Source organism: Varanus komodoensis, unplaced genomic scaffold (assembly GCF_004798865.1).
Source record: "Varanus komodoensis strain SLA01 unplaced genomic scaffold, ASM479886v1 scaffold11, whole genome shotgun sequence".
In the NCBI taxonomy this organism is placed as follows: domain Eukaryota; kingdom Metazoa; phylum Chordata; class Lepidosauria; order Squamata; family Varanidae; genus Varanus; species Varanus komodoensis.
Genome location: NW_025335317.1, coordinates 28,377,369 through 28,396,163, shown reverse-complemented (window position 1 = coordinate 28,396,163; position 18,795 = coordinate 28,377,369). Strand labels below are relative to the sequence as shown.

Below are 18,795 nucleotides of genomic sequence, written 5' to 3'. Positions count from 1 at the left end.
GATTTTCTGGGTTGTCACGAAATACATATTTTTCCATCTCATGCAACAGGGAATCTCCCACAACTATCACTCTTCTTCTTTTGGTATTGCAAACTTTGGTATCCTTTTTCTTTCTTGATTGGCCTTTTGTCACTTTTTCAGAGTTGCACAGTGTGTCGTGTAGTTCTTCCACAGTGGGCTTCTCACGCGTCCCTTCCTCAAGTAACTTTAATTGGTTCAAGAGTTCCACTGCTTCCAATGGTGCAGCATGTTTTCTAGGTCTTCGGCATCTGCCACCCTATTTCAGTGTGTTTCCTCATTTTCCCTTCCTTTGGAGTTCTCTTCTGCTCCCTCAGCTTGCTTATGCTCTTCTTGCTTCAGGACTAGGTGTTGAAGCTCCTCTGCTCTGTCTCTTCATTTTATTTTCTTGAGGGTGAACACTCACTGCTCCAGTGCTCTCACCTTTTCTTGGAACTAGGGCTACTAGTACGCAGCTGTTGCAGTTGTTGCAAGCCACTACCACTGTGGAGTCGCCTTGGTCCATTGTTTGTGCAACTTAGTGATTCAGCCTTGGGGGGCTGTTGTGACAACTGGTGCTTTTGAATGTCTTCACTAAAGGTTAGCAACATAGTCCTGCCAGTAAATGGGAGTGTGTCCCAGAGGCCCTAGACCAACTGGGGCAGGTTGCTCTGATCTATTCTGCTCTGCTAGGAGCCAGAATGAATCACGCCACCCACAACTGCTGCTACCTGAGCAGGCCACTCCCCTTCAGTTAATCAGCAACCAGCTAAGCTGGAACTTCCCTTCAGTTGACTTTTGGCTGGGCTAGTGCAGGCCTGTCTCTGCTTTGCCTCTGCCTGCTTCTGTCTCCTCTTTCACTACAACTCCTCCGCCAAACTCCTGTGTGCTCCTCCTGTTTACTTGCTCTGGTCGCTCACTCCCTGGGAGCTTGGCTGCTTGTATCCCAGGAGCCCTAGACCAATAGTATGTAGGCTTTAGTAAACGACTGTATGATATGCCAAGATGTATTTGAAATATTCTAGACAAAATATTTTATTAAAGTGCTAAGAAATGTGAAGACGAAGATTATGATAATCAAATTACTTTAGTAATTACTTTTCTCTTTAAAAAGACCTGAGGTGACTACATCAAATTATTAAAATACAGAAAATAGAAAAAAGCTGAAATAATTTCTTTTAAAATGGCAAAACTTATTTAAATGTATGTTTAGAAACATCTTAGAATGTGTTTCAACATTTTTTGTTTAATTTTCCTCTTGAACTCTGCACATTTTCATTATGGGAAAAACACAAGTCTTGATCAGCACCACTGGGGAAAAAACATATAGATACTTAGTAGAAAACTTATTAAACACTTTAATAAGTCACTTGGTTTTTAAAGCATTTCTCTTTTAGGTACCAGATGGACAACCTTTTCTTTCCTTTTATTCACTATGCTTGGATGAGATTATAGTAAATTTAAAATATGGTTTGCAACATAAATTTGCATTTGAGAATTCTTTAATAGATTTATTTTTTTCACTGGCACAACATAGTAGGCTTCTGCTGTAGCTCATATTTGTTGCAAGTGTCAGTTTAGCCTCAAATGGGCATTTGTCCATATTACAAAGCTGCCATTCAAATTGTTATTGCAGATTTGCTGATATGTAGCTCCCTGTTTTCAATATATGCACTGGGTTAAAATCCTGTACTGAAGCCGTTTAATGCTTTAGGCTTTTTGTCTCTTCCTCTTCCAATACGTTATATATAGAATGGGCAATCCTGCAGTATATGCATTGCTCTATCATGATGGCAGTAGGCCATTGACAAATCAGAATATTGTCACCAAAAGACTTACTAAAGCAATATTTCCTGAAAACATTTTGCACTCAGTTCTCCTAGAAACTTTTGGCTTCATTACTTACTGCCAGAATTTTGCAAGTACCAGTGCTCAAATCCATCTAGCAATACTTTAAACATGCTTTCTTTTTTCTTAAGAATTGAAGATTGTAGTATGTGAAAGTGTGTTTAAAGTATTTTCTTGAGCATGTGTTTAGGTGTATTTATTTCTGATATTTCAAAAACTGGATCATGTATTATAATTAATGAAAATTTCAATTCATGTATTCTTGGCCCTGCTTAGTGATATGACTCTTAACTGCAATAAATAAATAAATTTGAAATGGGAAATTAATCAGGAAAGATAATCATTCATTCCCTTTTCAAACATGACTTTGTTGTTCTGTGAACTTGACTGAACTGCATTTTATAGAATGTGTTGGAATAAATTGTTTTATTAAAACTGAATGGAAAACACACTTATTTATATGTTTTTCATATAACACATGGATAATATTATTTGGATAGTATTCTCTGCTTGGTAACTACATTTCCCAGGCTTCTGTTTCTTCATAAGGAAACTCTCTGTTGTATTATGGAAACAGAGTTGGCTTGAACTGTGGAATTGCTTTAAGTGAACCATTTAATATAACTAGCAGAAAAGCTGAGTTCAAGAAATAAAATATTTGACTGATTTACTATGCAGTTCTCAAGTATCTTACCTATATAGCTTTCCATGGCCTTGTGCATGCGTGTCCTGGATTCCTGATAAATTCCATGGTTTATGGGGACAAGTGTGAGAGCAGCAGGAGGAGAATGATGTAAGCCACTTTGAGTTCTTTAAAAAAAGGAAAAGGCAAGATATAAATCAGGCAGGCCGGCCGGCCATTACTCAAGCCAAGTTTTCTTAATAGGGAACATCTTGGAGCTCCCGCCATGTTTTCCACTAATTCCAGGTGGACACGTCTATCTGACAGTCATATATATTTATTCAGCACTTTGGTCTCTTCTTGCCTTTACAATCTAAGCTGAAAGAAAACAACTGTGTAAGCCTTGTGTTTTAGTTGATGCCCTAAAATAGAAATGAAAATGCTAGATTATTGGACAAGGTATGCCCACTCAACCTTGAAGCTAATTATATGATTGGGCTGAACACTGTTTCCTCAGTCTGTTCAGCAGGATGGATACTGAAGATAAAATAGGGAATCACTGTAACTGTTTACACCACTCTGAAGTCTTTGGAAGGAAGCAGAGATCGAAGCATAATAAAAATCTGTGTGTGTACATAGCTAGCAGATAGTTCTCAGATTCTGCTTCACTCACAGTAAGTAGTTTAATAGACTAGGAAAATGCTCCATCTAGTGGCAAGTTTCCAAAATACCTCCTATTTGTTTTACATACATTCAGAAAAAAATACAAAATTGTAATATGCAATGCTTAGAACTTATATAGAGAGCATTCCTGTGCTTCCTCTAATAAAAAGCAATATTGAGAACTTATTTAGAGAGAAATTCTATCAGTGAGCACCCAAGGGACCATAAAACATGTGCCGAAGTTGGGGACAGCTGTGCTAGCTACCTTTCTGAGGTCAGGAAATAGATCTCAGAGGGGGGGAAAGTGGGGCATTCTGGTGGGTGGAGGGGGGAGGAAAGTGCAGGGGCCAAGATATGATTGAGGCTGCTTCCATGCCCTTCCAAAGTATACATGAAGTTACTTCAACTGTAAGCTGCAACTGTTCAAACTGGTTTTGGCTCATTGATTTTAGCAGAGCCATGTTGGATTTCAGTGGAAACACCATAGTAGTTATTTTTATTTTATTTTGATATTTCTTTTTTTGCAGGTACATATCTTTTCCTTGGGTGCCACACTAAAAGCAGCAGCTGAGTACATGATGAAGCCTGAAATAGATTCAAAATTTAGCCAAGATTTGCATGCTCTCCTTGAACAAATGCAGGTAGAAAATCCTAAAGAGAGGCCAGATCTTGAGGTAAAAATACATTTTTGTCTTGCCCGTGATGTAATGCTTCTGTATTATGTTGTCTTCAATGTGCCTTCTTAAATAGAAAAATCCCTCCAGTCTTTAATCTTCTCTTGATTATTCTTTTTAGTAGAATGATTTCAGGCATAGATAAAAGGTTTATAACATCTGCATTTGAAAGTAGTATCTTTTCAACATTCAGATAGAAGTGTTGGAAATATATTTCTTTTTCTATCATGTGTTTATACGGAATAGAATTTATGAACATTTGTGTTCATCAGAATGTCCACGAGAACTGGACCCTGGACCGTTTGCTACAGCCTAGCAGTTTGTTTTGTTCTTTGGCAAATTAGCATCTCAGACAGAAGAGTTAGTGAACTATGAATTCTGGATTCAGTCCAATATATGTTAGCTAAGGATGTCTACACTGGGTTTGTTAAATTCAAAGTTCAGTTTGATTGACTTGCTTCCCTTGGCTTAAATCCTTCAGGATTGCTTATACATAAACTTTCAGATTGCTTGTAGAATCAAAACCTAAGTATAAACCTGTTAGAGAACAGTCTGAAAACCATTACTTTAAACTATGTTTTTCATTATATTGATCACCTGTAAATTTCTTTGTAGTGATAAGACTATTTTGGTTGTGAAGTCTTAATAGTTTTGCCATTGAAACTTGGTTTGGGGCTATGATGTGCCCCATATGGAGCATTCAGTGAAAGATTGCTATAGACTCCACTACTAATTCAAAAACAATGAAGGACAGAATTTTAACTAAATAAACTATTTTAACTATTGCAAACATATTTGAATACTTAAAATCTTGCACATCAAATTAATCTCTATTAAATCTTACAGAAAGTTAACAGGGAGTTTTGTCAACTTACCATTCCTTAATAATTTGTTTCAGAAGTGCAAAATGTTGAGATTTCCAAAGTAATACTAATCTCTAATATCAGGCTGAAAACATACTTTGTATGGTGGCTAGACAATTATTAAATACTTTGCTATGCAATTGTTATTATAGAATGTCATATCAATCTGTAAAGAGAAATTGAAGTTTTCTTCCTCCACTGATATTTGCCAGTGCCTCTATTCTACTGGAAGAAGAGTGCTTTCAATTGAACCATGTGACAACTTTCAAGGTATACCTTATGTCATTTTGATACTTCAGCATACTTGCATAATTAAATCAAGAGTATGTTTTTTAGCTAGTGATACAGAGCCCAAACTATTATAACCTGGATAAAAAGTGCATTGTTCCTTTTCGCTGGGTAAACTAATAAGTTTTAATAAACTAATGTTATGTTACATTTAGAAGGATAGAAGGCAGATGCTGTGCAAATATAGGGGCCCAGTATCTGCCACTGCACATGTTTTGCATATGAAGATTAACAGACTCAAACATAAGTCAGCAATCAATTATGTAGACAAATACTACTAGGCACATAGGCTGACCATCCCCAGGACTGAGTGTACTGGGAGATGTAGCCCAACACATCTAGAGAACCTCAGGTTGGAGAAGGTTGATATAAGTATTTATCCCTTCACAATGAAGAGGAGGTAGATTGGCTTGCTGTACAAAAGTAATCCATAATTGGTTCCTTCTGAAAAGTCAACTTTTCACATTTAATTTTTGATATGTTGGGTACTTTTGGGTAGCTTAGACAGATGGAGGAGACAAAAGTTGTAGTAACATTTGTCTTTGCATCCAGACAGTTGTGATAACATGTGGGAAGAAAAGGCCTGTGAAAGGATTTCACCTTATGATCACTGCACAGAAGATAACTTAAGAGAGAATTCATCTCTAGAAGTGGACGAAATGAAAGCAGCTAGTGGTAGAAATGCTTCCGGCCTACATGCTATGAATTACAATAACAGAGACAGAAAAGAAATTAAAAATGGAACACTGTGTGGTCAAAACATTTCAACTTGGGTTACTAAATGTAAAGAAGACAACAGCAATATAAAATACAAAAACACAAGTGAAATGGGGAGTGAGGTGTTTGAGGAAACTTGTTTGAGGAAAGTAAAGACACTGCCAATGCTACCTTTTGGATCCGAGACAGATGCAAGAATTTCCTGCCCATTTACAAGGCACAATGGACCATTAACAAAGAAACGGCATCGGTTGCAACATAAACCATTAGCTATAATTCATAATAATGAGCATATTGTTTTAGAAGGAAAATTAAATCAGAGTGAGAGAAGTAATAAAGTTGGATCAAAAGCATCATATTTCCAGGTGACAAACGATAACCTTGAGGATGCTTGCCTGGGCCAAGAGGGAACCTGCATTTCTAAACACCACATGACAATCCAGGATGACAAAAAAGCACATTTTCTTCCATATAATCTTGTGGTTTCTGAAACATCTGACAGCAGTGGTGCACTAAAAGGACCACATGAGTCAAGATCTGGCCATAAAATACTAGAAAATTATGATACATGGGAATACTGTGGTGAAACTTCATCAAGGTCAAATGAAAATGGTTTGTTACATATTAACAGGAAGCCTGGAGTGGTTGCAGCACTTAATGAACATGGATGTAGCTCAATCCTACTAAGTTCCACAGAACATACTCACAGTGAGAGGAAAGGCTATTATATTGAAGATATACCAGATGGAGACAGGGAGTCAGAAATGAAAGATAAAGAACAGGTAGTAGAAATGAAACTTGCATTTAAAACATTGTCTTAATTTGTTTGGCATCAAAGGGACAGTTCTGGGGGTGAAGTATTGACCTCTTTCATAGTAGAAAGTTGGCTATTAAACATAGTTGGCTGTTAAACTATAGCAGCATGCATGCACCATAATGAACAATATGAATTAGTTGAGTAATTTTATACCCAATGTATTAAATAGTAACTGAATTGCAATGTGTTGGTCTTATTATAGATGGTTATCTCAGCATTTTTTCAGAATACCTTAAAGCTACTTATTTCGAGGTAGAGATTACGTTGAGCACTTGGCATTTGTTTGCAGGAATCAGTGCCCTAGTTTGCTCCTCAGTCCAGTGGAATGACTTTTTTTACATACTGCAGAAGGCTCCATGTGAATGCTTTGCTTCATAATTACAGCTCCCTTGTGAAGAAATGTAGAGCACCTTGGCGTTTGGTTGCTATAATATGGCCCAGTGCTTATCACATATGGCTTACTTCTAATCTTACAGTTGCTCAAACTGAGTTAGTAGATACATAAGGATTAAGTGGATGCATAAGGCATATGTTCTTTGATGGGTTTGACTCACACTTAAGAAATGGTATTTGTGTGGTCGGATGAGATAGTGGCCAATCACCGGTGAGCTGCAGTGGCCATAGATGCTTTGTGCATATGTACATCATATCAGGCATATTCAGACTTGTCATGTCTTGCGCTTCCAGTGTGGTTGGTGTCTCGTCGTGTTTAAAAAACCACACAGTAACATAAAAAGTACAGCAATTCTGGATGATCTCTTAAACATGTCAACAGCCCATTCTTGCTGGAGTCACGCCATGACAAGACGTATGGTTCAAATATTCAAAATATTAAATACCCACACCATTTTGCCTCAGGGGTTAATTAACGCATGGTGGCTTGGTAGGACTTGTAACGTGCAGACAGGCCCAGGAAGGGTAAGGTTCTCCTGCCTATTTTAGAGATGAAGATAATCTCTCAAGTAGATGTTGTCTTTGCTTTCTTTGGATGAGCTTGAATAAGCTTTGGTACTGAGCCTCTTGCAAAAGGAAGCTGAAACAAAAGAAGTTTAAACTTTGGTTACCTTTCCTCACCTCTCCTTGCTAATTTTATGTAAGTAATAGTGCACAGCTAGCAAGAGTCAGATTAGTAAAACCAGAGTCTCTGATGCCATGATTTTGGAAACACTTGCAAACATCTTTTATCTGGTTGCAAATGAAGATCTGAGGCATCTTGGAAACTGCTGCATGTCAGGAGAACTTCGATGTGGCATGTTAGGATTGAGAATCAGAAAAGCTGTGATCTGACATCCCTAATCTTTTCATCCTAACTGAATTTATATGATTGAAAAGGCCAGTGTTTATGATGAAAGAGGCACACAATTATATAGTGTTACCTTTATACATATATTAGGGGTACTGAGAAAGACAAAACATTGACTTGTTACACAGCAATACCATCTTTCACTTTAACTAAAATTTATATTGCCATCCATGCTTAGCTATTGTTGATTGTGTGTGTGTGTGTTTATATATTTGCTGGGGGAGATATGAAGTGCCATATCGATCTTGTCATAACACAGGTTAAAATTCTCCTCTTTCACTTATCACCACTCTTGCTTTCAGTTTCTTGTTAAGTGTAGCAATATTCTTTCCCATGGTGGTATTTGCCTCTTCTAGGTAGGAATTCCATTTGTCCCAAGTTGCACAACTTTAATTCAGTAGCTTCAATCAAGCAGCTCTTATACGTGGAGCTTTAGTGCTTGTGCTTCCATGGGAGTTAGAGCTTTGCTATTCTCTTTAAGTGTTAAAATGCACTTGTTTATGCACCATTTTCTTGCCAGAGGAGAAAATAGAGATACCCTGCTTGTGCAGTACCCATTGTGCTCATCATACTCCAGTCTGCTGGTTTTCATGTTTCTTTTCTCAGAAATAATGCTCATCTGCTACTTGTATTTCCTCATGTCTTTGTTAATGCCATGATCCTGCTTCCCTTATTGTCTGCTTTTCTTCAAATTTACATGGCCAAACTTTTTTGAACCTGCTGGCTTCATAACTGTTTCTTCAGACTTTTAAAAATAGCTTTTTTTGCAGTTCACAAATAAACACTTTTCAATTCAGATGCGACTGAGGATCCATTTTCTCTGGCCAACTTAATTCCATTCTTATTTCTTTATATGCACTTGCTTTGGCTTTTGTACTGGGAAGCTGCAGTTTGTGAATATATGTACTCTATTGCTTTCTGTTGGTAGTCTAGACCCTTAAAGTATGACACTAATGAAAACCAAATAAACTAATGTATTGATACTGGGGAAGAAATACACTTTTTTTGAGTGGAACCCATTGTTTTGGTTCCCAAATGATTTTTGTTCTGAGATGCATGCGATTTCCAGGGTAGACGACCTTTATCTTTTGAAAACAGAAAGTTGTTTTTGAAAAAAGAATTTCCTGTTCTCAGGAAAATAGCTGTCAGGCAATAAATAAATCTCCCCTGAGGCATTGCATGATTTGAGAAATAGTTTAATGACTGTGCAGCCAACATATTTGTATGGCTGATATACCTTTATTTGGATACTTATGATAGAATCTTATGCTGGAGGATTCTGGCATGCATATTGTAACTATCTTCAAACCTGCCTTTAAAGTAGAAATGCACAGGTTTATACAGAAATTGTCTCTGACTCTTTTGCCTAAATACCTGTATATATGTATTTATTTGAAAGACCAACATGTACATTGTAATATGGCAGACCTGTTTTAATAGCGCACTTTAATTTCTCAGTCTCTGGTACCTTTCGAATGACTGAATTCGAAGCTTGTAAATGGTGTGCTGTCTTCCAGGTGTCTTTGAGAAAGGGCTTTAGAAGCACTTCAGAGGTACTTAAACATCACCACTCTTGAATTTTATTGCAAGAAACACAAATAGAAAGTAGCATAGCTTTGCAAGGTCCCTTTCAGAGTCCTTTTGGTTGCTTAAGGGGAGGATCCAATATCCAAAAATGGGCATTTAAAAATAATTATATAAGAAACTCTCTTACATACCTAGCATATTCACATTTTATTTTTGAATATGTGCCCTCCCAAAGATCACACAGAAGTCTTCCCCACAGCACTCTGATTAGACAGTAACTTTATTGGGACCAGCCACAATGCCACAGAATGGTCAGCAAGCTTTCAAATTCCCTAATATCCTTTAACCCGAAATGCCTGGGAGCCTCTCTGCCTGCAACAGGTGTGCTTTGTCCTGTTTTCCCCCTGCCCTGTCCTCTTGCATATTCTCTTACCTGAGAATTATACATCAATTATATGGCAGTGTCTCACAAAAAAAGGATCTGAAAATTACTATTACAGTAAAATTGTATTTACTTTTTGTATGTTTTTAATAAAAGAATGAAACAAGCATACTTTAAAGAAAAGTATCAAGAATCCACAAATCCAGTGGTTGATTTTGATATCTACTTGCATCCATTTAGTATGCACTTTATGCAGGTGTTATGGACTTAGGTCATAACTGTTAGGTTGCAACTTTGACACCTGCATTTAGGATGACAAGGATGTATTGGATATAAAGAGCTATACTTCTGGCAGAGCAGGGAAGGCCTCTATTGATGCCTTCTTTGGTTGTGACAGGTGCATTTTTAGGGTAATGAAAAGCTGAAAATCATTTCATGTGTGCAAACCGTGTTTCCGTACATACAAAATCAGGGTTGGACAATTTTGTAGGCAAAAAGTAAGTAGGCAAACGGCCTTCTGCTGAGCATTCACTGAACGGTGAGGAAGGAAGGGTGGAGAGAGACAGAAAAAGAAGGGTATGGGGAAAAGGGTGGCCAAGCCACGTTGGGCACTGAACCTGTGATATGAGGTGCTGATGACAGACTGCCTCCAAGACAGAAATAAACTTTTGGTTTACTTTGGTACTAAATGAAAGGGGATAAGACCAAGCTCCAAAACCTTATTCCCCTGTGACATGATTGTATGATTTCATACTGGTTCCTTTTGTATAGCTGTACTTTTAAAGCGCTAAAATTTAAAAATAAGAATCTCACTAAGCAGGTATATCCAAAATTTAATCCTTCCTTAAGAAGTTTTAAAACTTTTTGTTAAATTGGAGGGAAATTTGAGGCCTCAGTCATTACACTGTGGAATTTGACTGGTATTTGTACGTCTCTGTTATTTTCATGTATGTTTAAGTAGGATATTATTTTTGTACTCCGATAAGGAAGACAAGCTAAAAGCTACAATAGTGTTAAATGCTTTGGTTCTGTAGTAAACCTGGAATCACTGAACACGTCTGGAGGATTTTTTTTAATTTGGTATTTCTAGATGCCCCTTTTCCCACTACAGTCACACACACAATTACTAAGTGTGCATATGCTGGAATGCACACAGATAAATTAGTATACTCTTTGTCACTGACTTTGGCTTCAGAAATGCCTTTTGTCTCCTAACTATGAGTAACATTTTATTTTGTTTTCAGTGTGCTTTTCTGAAACATCTCTTAATACAGTATGGTAAACCACTGAAAGACTATGAACTCTGGGCATTATGCCATGAATGTTTGCTTACTCTGGAAGCATATGCAGATTATCCAGGTAGGACCTTCGTATCTTATATTCAAATAATATGATGTGTTATCTTGGCATAGGGGCGTCTCTGTTCTTCCATGAGTGCAGAGGTCTGGGGCCTTGTTGAGGAGTGAATCAGTATATTGACCTCCTATTATAAATAATGCTTGGTGCTCTGGGAATTGTCTGTGTGCACATGTGTACCTGAAGGCCTTTTGAGAACTTGGGGAAAGCACCAAACCTAGTGAGCGGGTGGATCATCCCCTAATTGGGCAAGAATAGCTTTCATTAATGTTTGGCTTTGGATGCCTTAATATTACTGTTCCAAATGCAGTTTAGCAACATGCTGGCAAGCTCTGCTCCTGCTCCTGAGCCCATGTTTGTTTTGCTGTGCCCCAGGAGCCTACTGCAAACACAATGGGAACCAGCACGTCTTAAAGCAGACTCTGAAATGAGCAAAAATGCTTGTTTTCACACCAGGATAGGCCATGTGGCGTTTCTAGTTGCCCTGGGAAACTAGTTGCACTGGATTCTACAAGTACACATGCAGCACTGAATTCTGCCCACTCATGAGAAGCCTGTTTCAGTCACCAACATTTTTGCATGTTTATTTATTTCCTAAAGACATTTTCAAGCAAAAATTTTTTAATGGTCTATGAAGTATATAATGGTATAGCAGCAAATAGCAGAAGGTTGATAAACTGTGAAGTTAATAATTTATTGCATTTTTATTATGATGGTAAAGTCATTTTCTATATACTGTCAGATTTGGCAAAGATAGATAATTACAAAGTGGAATCATGATTTTGGGTCTTCTAATACAGCTGCTTAATATTTCAAGACTAGAGTGTGCCATGTCACCCAATGTGGAGTTCGCAAACTGAGGCAAATTTTTCTGAAATTTGTTTGCAACCTGATTTAGTCATGAACTGAGGCATTTGTGAGACGAGGTAGCAATGTACTTCGGTACATTAGCAAATCAATGTCTTTGAGAACATTTGTGGCTACGCTTTTGTTATATTATAATGTAAGAATACTATATGCTATCTTATGATAGTATAATGATCTCTTTTTTAAAAAAAGATTTTTATTAAGATTTTTAAACTAATACTAAAAACATCAGTCATCAAATACATCAGACATACTGGGTCAGCCCCCTACTACATATCTTTTAACATTCTATAATCATATTCAAATCCATTTATAATAACATAAAAACATCTTTAAGCCAAGTCCCATTTTTCTAGCCAATAGTAAAAAAAAACACCCAAGTTTGATAGAAGTCAGTATCTTCTTTCTCCTTCAGTGATAGAGCCAAAATCATTTCACCAAAGAATAATTCTTCATTTTTCCAGAATTGAACAAATAGACTCCTCACCACAGAAATTACAAGTAAAATCAAATGCATTTCTTATTTACTAGTGTTCCAATACAATACCTACTTAAAAAAAAATCTGATATAAGAAACTAAGAATTTTTATACCACTTCCTCTACTCTATATAATAAAAATACCCATTACATTTAAATAACCAACATCCATTTAACATCTTTAGAAACATCTTAACTAATCTATTTGGTGACAACTACTACCTATAATAGATTTTATACAAAATCACTTAATCAAATACTATTAGCTCCTTATAAAAGCCCCATTCATTATGATCTTTAACATATCTCGATTGTATCTACATCTTATGTCACCAACAAAGAAAAAGCTCAATTCCCTATTCTTATATTTCTTAACTCAGTTTAGATCATATCTTATAATCCCTTCAGAATTCAATGCATTTAAACAGAGAGAAGTTTCTATGGGTAAGGAAAAAAAGAGGGAAAAAAATCCTCTTAGTACAACTTTTCTTCCACCAACATTAATAATTTTCTAGTATAGTAACTTAAGAACAAAAGAATCATATAACTTAGCCTTTTCATACTGCAGTAAACATGCCAACCAATTTACATCTTTCCTTTTTAAGATAACAAATTCTCTTATTTCTTCTTTACACCCCTGCCCCATTTCTCTTCCTTTGGTTTCAATAGGCGGAGTGTTTGTTGTAAATCAGTATTCTTCAATATCTGTATTTCTTGATGCAAATCAATATCCACTATTTCTTGCTTTGTTTTCAGTAAATGTAGCGCTTGTTGTAAATCAATATTTATTTCCAATGACTGTATTTCTTGCTGCAAATCAGTATTCACTGTTTCTTCTTCCTCAAAATAATACGTAGTTAATTCGGAATCCATCCATCCTTTCTTCTTCCCAGTAAAAAATGTTCCTTCTTTTAATAGCCAATCTAATGTAACAAGTGAATCCCATGATAGCTTGTTTATTGGTTTTACTAATTTTATTTCTGTTTCCATGGTTTCAAATTTTCCATATGCTTGTTGTGTTTTTTGTGTATTCTGTTCAATTTTAGGTTGTACATCTACCAAAGTCTCCTTAAAAGAAGTATCAAGTTTATCAAAATATTCTTTTTGTTCAATTGAAAAGATTTCTTGTTGTATTAACAAGGATATTTGCAAAGCTGTTAAGGATTCCTGTATTGCCAGGAGTGTTGACTTTAGCTCTTCCATAATGGTCAGCAGCAAAAGGGAAAAAAAGAAGGAAAAAGATAAAAGATAAAAATACTTGCTATAATCCAAAAAGCCACCTGGTGGCAGCAGAGAGCATTCTTTCTTTACAGTCCTTTGTCCAGCGGAAAAAAAAATGACGAATTTCAACTTGGCTAAAGTTCAGTTGTTGTTTTTTTGGCGAGAGTCTAAGAAGAAGAGAGAGACAATGGCCAATCAGTGTAGTTTTTATCTTCCATCACGTTATTTCAAAATAATTATTTATTCTAATTCTTCGCCCTTGGGGAGGTTAGAGAAAAAGGATCCTTCTTTCAAGACTCAAACCTTCTCACCTCTCCTCTCCCCTCCCCTCCCCTCCCCTAGACCAGTCACCGCTTAGAACTCTGTGGGGGCGGGATCCCTCCATCAAAGGGCTTTCCCTTTCTTCTTTAGGCCAAATTAGAAGCTGTACTGCTCTTTCACGGGTAATATAGAAGAGAACAAGATAAAAATGCTTACCCAGCAGTCTGATGAACTTTCAGCTAATTAATTATGCTAATTGTCCAGCTGTTGATGACTTGAAGGGAGCTTATCTCTCCCCTGTGTTGTCCGATTGAGGAAAGCTCAGACCTCTTCCAATAAATACAGAGCTGCTGCCCCGCACAATTAGAAGAAGTGCCCGGACAATCTATCTTCGCCCCGACAGGGCTTAGATGAGCCTCCCACGGCTCTCTGTTGAACAAACACCAGTGTGATAGCGAGAGCTTTCGCTATTCACAGCTACTCCGCCATGACCCAAACTGGAAGTCCATAGTATAATGATCTCTCTATAATCCTTGTTTATTTTCTGCCTTTTATTCCATGATATTGCAGTCTGCAGTGTCTGCAATTTTTAGGGTACTCAAGGTGCCACTCCATGGGAATGTCCGTAACCTCTAAAGTCAGGGGATAACAGATATGCTAGCAATTCTCCTGTTCTGCAAAGTACTTAGATGGCTGATTTTGGCTGTGTCAGTGTGGTCTTTTGGAGTGGGAGCGAAGGAGACTGAGGCACCGCCAGGATACTTTTTCCCTCCCTGCTGCCTAAAGCCATTCTCTGAGATCACTCTCATGTCAGAAATGTACCTGCTGTGGTTCCTTCTATGTTGGCTGCAAAGCAGAAGGGAAGTGGGGGTTCCCAGCTATGAGGATGGGGTAATTTTCCAATTTTGTAGCTGGGAATCTCTGCTTGCATCCTGTTTTCTTTAGCCAACCATGTTACATTTTTAGATTTCTAAAACTTGCTTCTTTCACAAGGCTTTCAGCAGATTAAATATTTTCATTATATTAGATACTTCACAAAATTCAAACCGTGTTTAAAGCACAGTTAAAGCTGAAATCACAATAAATGATTTAATTCCAATATGGCATAGCAAGTTGCAAGCACATGCCAATGTGGCATAAAAAAACATAAAGTTGAAACACACCAACAGGAGCTTAAGAAAACACTGTGCCAAAACCAAACTAATACATCTTGAATATTTATATTGCTAGTTATCAAAATGCATGGAAGAACAAAAATATTTTTGGCTTGGCACCTGACCAATAAGGTGCAGAAGTCAACAAATTGGGTGCTAGGTGAGCTTCCCTAAGGAAAATTTTCCAAAGCTGACCATGAAATTCCCATCTCCCATAGCTATACTAAACTTGAGGGGCACTCAAAGGTTCTGGAAGGCCACATTCAGGAACATATGGAAGGAGAGGTTCCATGAAATAGCAAGGCATGTAGAGCAGAGGTGGAGAACATGTGACTCTCCAGATGTTGTTGGACTACCGTTCCTGGCCATTGACTATGCTGACTGAGGTCAAGTGCTAATTGGAATAGAACAATAGGTTACTTTACCCTGGTGTAGAGCTTTTGGGTCAAGACCAGCACTTTGGATTGAACCTGGAAATGAATTGGAAGCCAATGAAGGTGAAAAAGGATTATAATGCCTGGTCCTTGTTTAAAGTCCTGCAGCCATATAATGATTTTGTTTGCAAAATGAGTCAATGAGCCATTAATTATTGTTATAGATTGGTTGTCATGTCATATCACATAACTTGTGGTCACCCATGATACTCTCTTATCATGTTTGGCATCCATGTTAAGAACTGTTTGCTATAAGTTTGTTTGACTCATGATGGGCTGTCATGGGTCAAGCCCGACAATGTGTGAGTCGCTTGACAAGAGAGGCAAATCCCATTGTCAAGTGGTTAGTCAGTAAGTGCAATCAACAGCTGCCCCCAAAATTCTTGTGTGGCACTTGGGGAGGGGAGGCTTCCCCCACTCCCTGCTACCCCTCCCAGCTATCTGGGGGAGGAGTCACTAGCAGCTGGGTGAGCGCAGCTGACAGCTTTCCCCAGAGTGCCTGTGCTGTATTTGGGGCAGAGAACAAAGGCTCGCCCGATTACTCACTGCAGTGGCAGCCCCTTTCAGACCCACTGCTCTGGTGTGCAGTGGTGAGCCTGGCTCTGTTGTCCTGCACTGCTGCAATGAGCCAAAAGGCTGGGCCAATTGACTTGTCAGTCAGCTACCCTGATCCTGGCTCTTCCACCCTCCGTCACTGCTGAAGTTTGAAAGGATGCATGTCAGCAGAATGGGCTGGAGAGTGAGTCACTTGCCTTGTGAGCGAGCCTCTCCCATCCTAGTTTTCTGCCCAACACTGCTGCAAGCTGCAAGACTGCATTTTGGTGGCACAGGGCAGACGCAGCTGCAGATGGCAGGGCAGGCAGTTGGACTGACCCTTGTTCTCCATTGGTCTTCAGAAAATGAACCCTGTTTCCACAACAGGAACAGCTCAGAAGAAAACCATTTTCTTTGCACCCATATGTGAGCACAGAATTATTAATTAAAAATAGTTGGCATGCATGGGCAGGCCGTCCATGGTCTCAGTGGGGGTTTTGAAGATGTAGTTTGTGCCAGATTCTTAATGGGATAACCAGCCCTCTAGCCTGCTTCTGTGACCTGGGGAGGGATAATCATGGTGAACCAATCTCAGCTGTCAGGGAAGGAGTCTCCTTGCTCCTGCCATGTACTCTGAAGGGGAGGCAGCAAAGCAGTCACCATGAGACTGATTGATGTGCGCACTGGAGCTCTGTTGTGTGTTCAGTCCACCCATCGTGGCAAGTCGCAATGGACTGCCTGGTGTTCAAACTCTTGCGGTGTTGTCAGAGGTGCATGTGGGTTCCCAGAGCATGAAACGTTGTGTCCAGGTGACCCCCTTTATATGGGGTTGCAGCTGAGGTGCCAACTGAAGCCGAGAAAAAGCACTGCATGCCACAAAGGCCAGTGGAGCTGTGGTGACAGTGATGGATCCAGGAACGCCTTCAAGCTCTGCACCTGGCTGTGTAGAATCTTAACTGAGTGAACCTCTTTGTGCATTACCAGACAACTCCCATGCCAAAGTCTGCGCCTGCTGTTTTTTAAGACCTTGTAAAAATATTCACTCTTTTAATAGTCATATTATTTGTCTTTCAGCATATTTGTGTTTAGACTCTGTGGTGATAAACTGTGATGGAAGTGTTCTCTTTGTTTCACCTAAAAGTGAAGGTAAATGCATGCTGCTAATTCTGTTAACTGAGTTTTTTTTATCTACCAGCTTTAATTAGATTCTTTTCCTTTTTTTCCAGGAGGATCATATGATATGCATTATTTAGCCCCTGAGATGGCAGACGAGGGTTTTGTTACTGAAAAGGTATTGTGATATGATAGATACATGGCCTCATGCCTTAAATCAGGGGTGGGGAATATTTGACCTTTCGAATGTTGGTGGACTACAGTTTCCATTCTGATGAGGGCCAGTGGAAGTTCAGCAGTATCTGAAGGGCCATGCATTCCATATCCCTGCCTTATGTAGCAATCTATTTTTTGAAAAACAAGGATAGTCACACTTTCCAGTTGACGTAGTTGCTTGGGGTTACTAGATAGCTCCATAAGATGTTATTTATTTATTATTTATTTAGAAAATTTCTAGGCCGCCCCATTCGCCGAAGCCTCGGGGCGGCTTACAAATAAATAAATTAAAATACATAAATTAACAATATAAAACACATATAACAGTATAAAATAAGTCGCCCTGGCCAAAGAATAAAAATAAATACCATTAACAATTAAAATGACGCTTGAATAAAAAGGTCTTCGCCTGGTGCCGAAAAACAAATAACGGCGCCAGGCAGACCTCTCTGGGGAGCACATTCCATAGATTGGGCGCCACCACAGAGAAAGCCCTCCTCCGAGTACCTACCCTCCTAATTTCCTTCACAGAAGGTTCCCTGAGAAGGGCCTCTCCCGCTGATCTCAGGGGGCGGGCGGGCATATATGGATGTAAGTGCTCCTTCAGGTAACCAGGACCCAAGCCGTTTAGGGCGTTATAGGTCATCACCAACACCTTGAATTGGGCCTGGACTTCAATGGGAAGCCAGTGAAGCTGACGGAGGACTGGAGTCATGTGAACATAACTCCCAGTCCCCGTCAGCAGCCTGGCAGCTCTATTTACATTTACTTACATTTATGTAGCCTTGTTTCATATTTTGAAAACCTGTTGGAAAGACCTTTTTTATAACTGATAGGAGCCACTCTGAAAGACTAGTATTGTTTGGAAACTAGGACTGAAATCTAGTTAATAATTAAAATAATCTTTGAACACAATCTTATTCTGTTAAAATATTTAATACATATGCATGTTTATGCCAACTCAAACACAATCTCAAACTTCAGAACTAGCCAAATTTAAGATTGGAAAAATAAGAAACAGAGAGAAATTGAAATGGATGAATTTTCCTACCTCTAGTTACAGTTTCCTTTGTACGGTGTTATTGTGTGACATCACAGGATTATGATGCTGCTGATTAGGTGAAAGAGAGAACTTTGTCCCACACATGCACAAGCACGACCTTTTTATTTCTTTATATCAAGCTTTAATTCTTTGGAAGCTCCATGCTCATGTGTCCTAGGGCTTCCAGCAGTTTGCATCTAGCCAGATCTGAAGTGTCCCCAAAGTCATTGGCAGCAGAAGTGCCTTCCTTTAATGATGCTATCAGCAAAATGTCAGTTCTGAACAGGGTCTGTGAGTTCTGACACAGCATCTTAAAAGTGGTTAATATGTACTTTGAGCATTGATCTACTGGTCATGAGGAAAGGCTAAAGTTAATTGCACTTTGTTCTGACCCCAGTTATACCTGAAGTTGGCTTTG

The 18,795-nt window shown here is 38.5% G+C and overlaps 1 protein-coding gene across 1 annotated transcript in view; it reads left to right on the top strand.

Annotated features, from left to right (window-relative positions):
• Positions 1-18,795, top strand: part of KNDC1 (kinase non-catalytic C-lobe domain containing 1) — an 83,245-nt gene that overhangs the window by 28,295 nt on the left and 36,155 nt on the right. The window contains exons 4-9 of the mRNA XM_044420713.1: positions 3,658-3,804; positions 4,820-4,937; positions 5,508-6,454; positions 10,946-11,060; positions 17,081-17,152; positions 17,236-17,297. Of these exons, the coding sequence (XP_044276648.1) occupies positions 3,658-3,804; positions 4,820-4,937; positions 5,508-6,454; positions 10,946-11,060; positions 17,081-17,152; positions 17,236-17,297 (1,461 nt within the window). The remainder of the gene's footprint in view (positions 1-3,657; positions 3,805-4,819; positions 4,938-5,507; positions 6,455-10,945; positions 11,061-17,080; positions 17,153-17,235; positions 17,298-18,795) is intronic.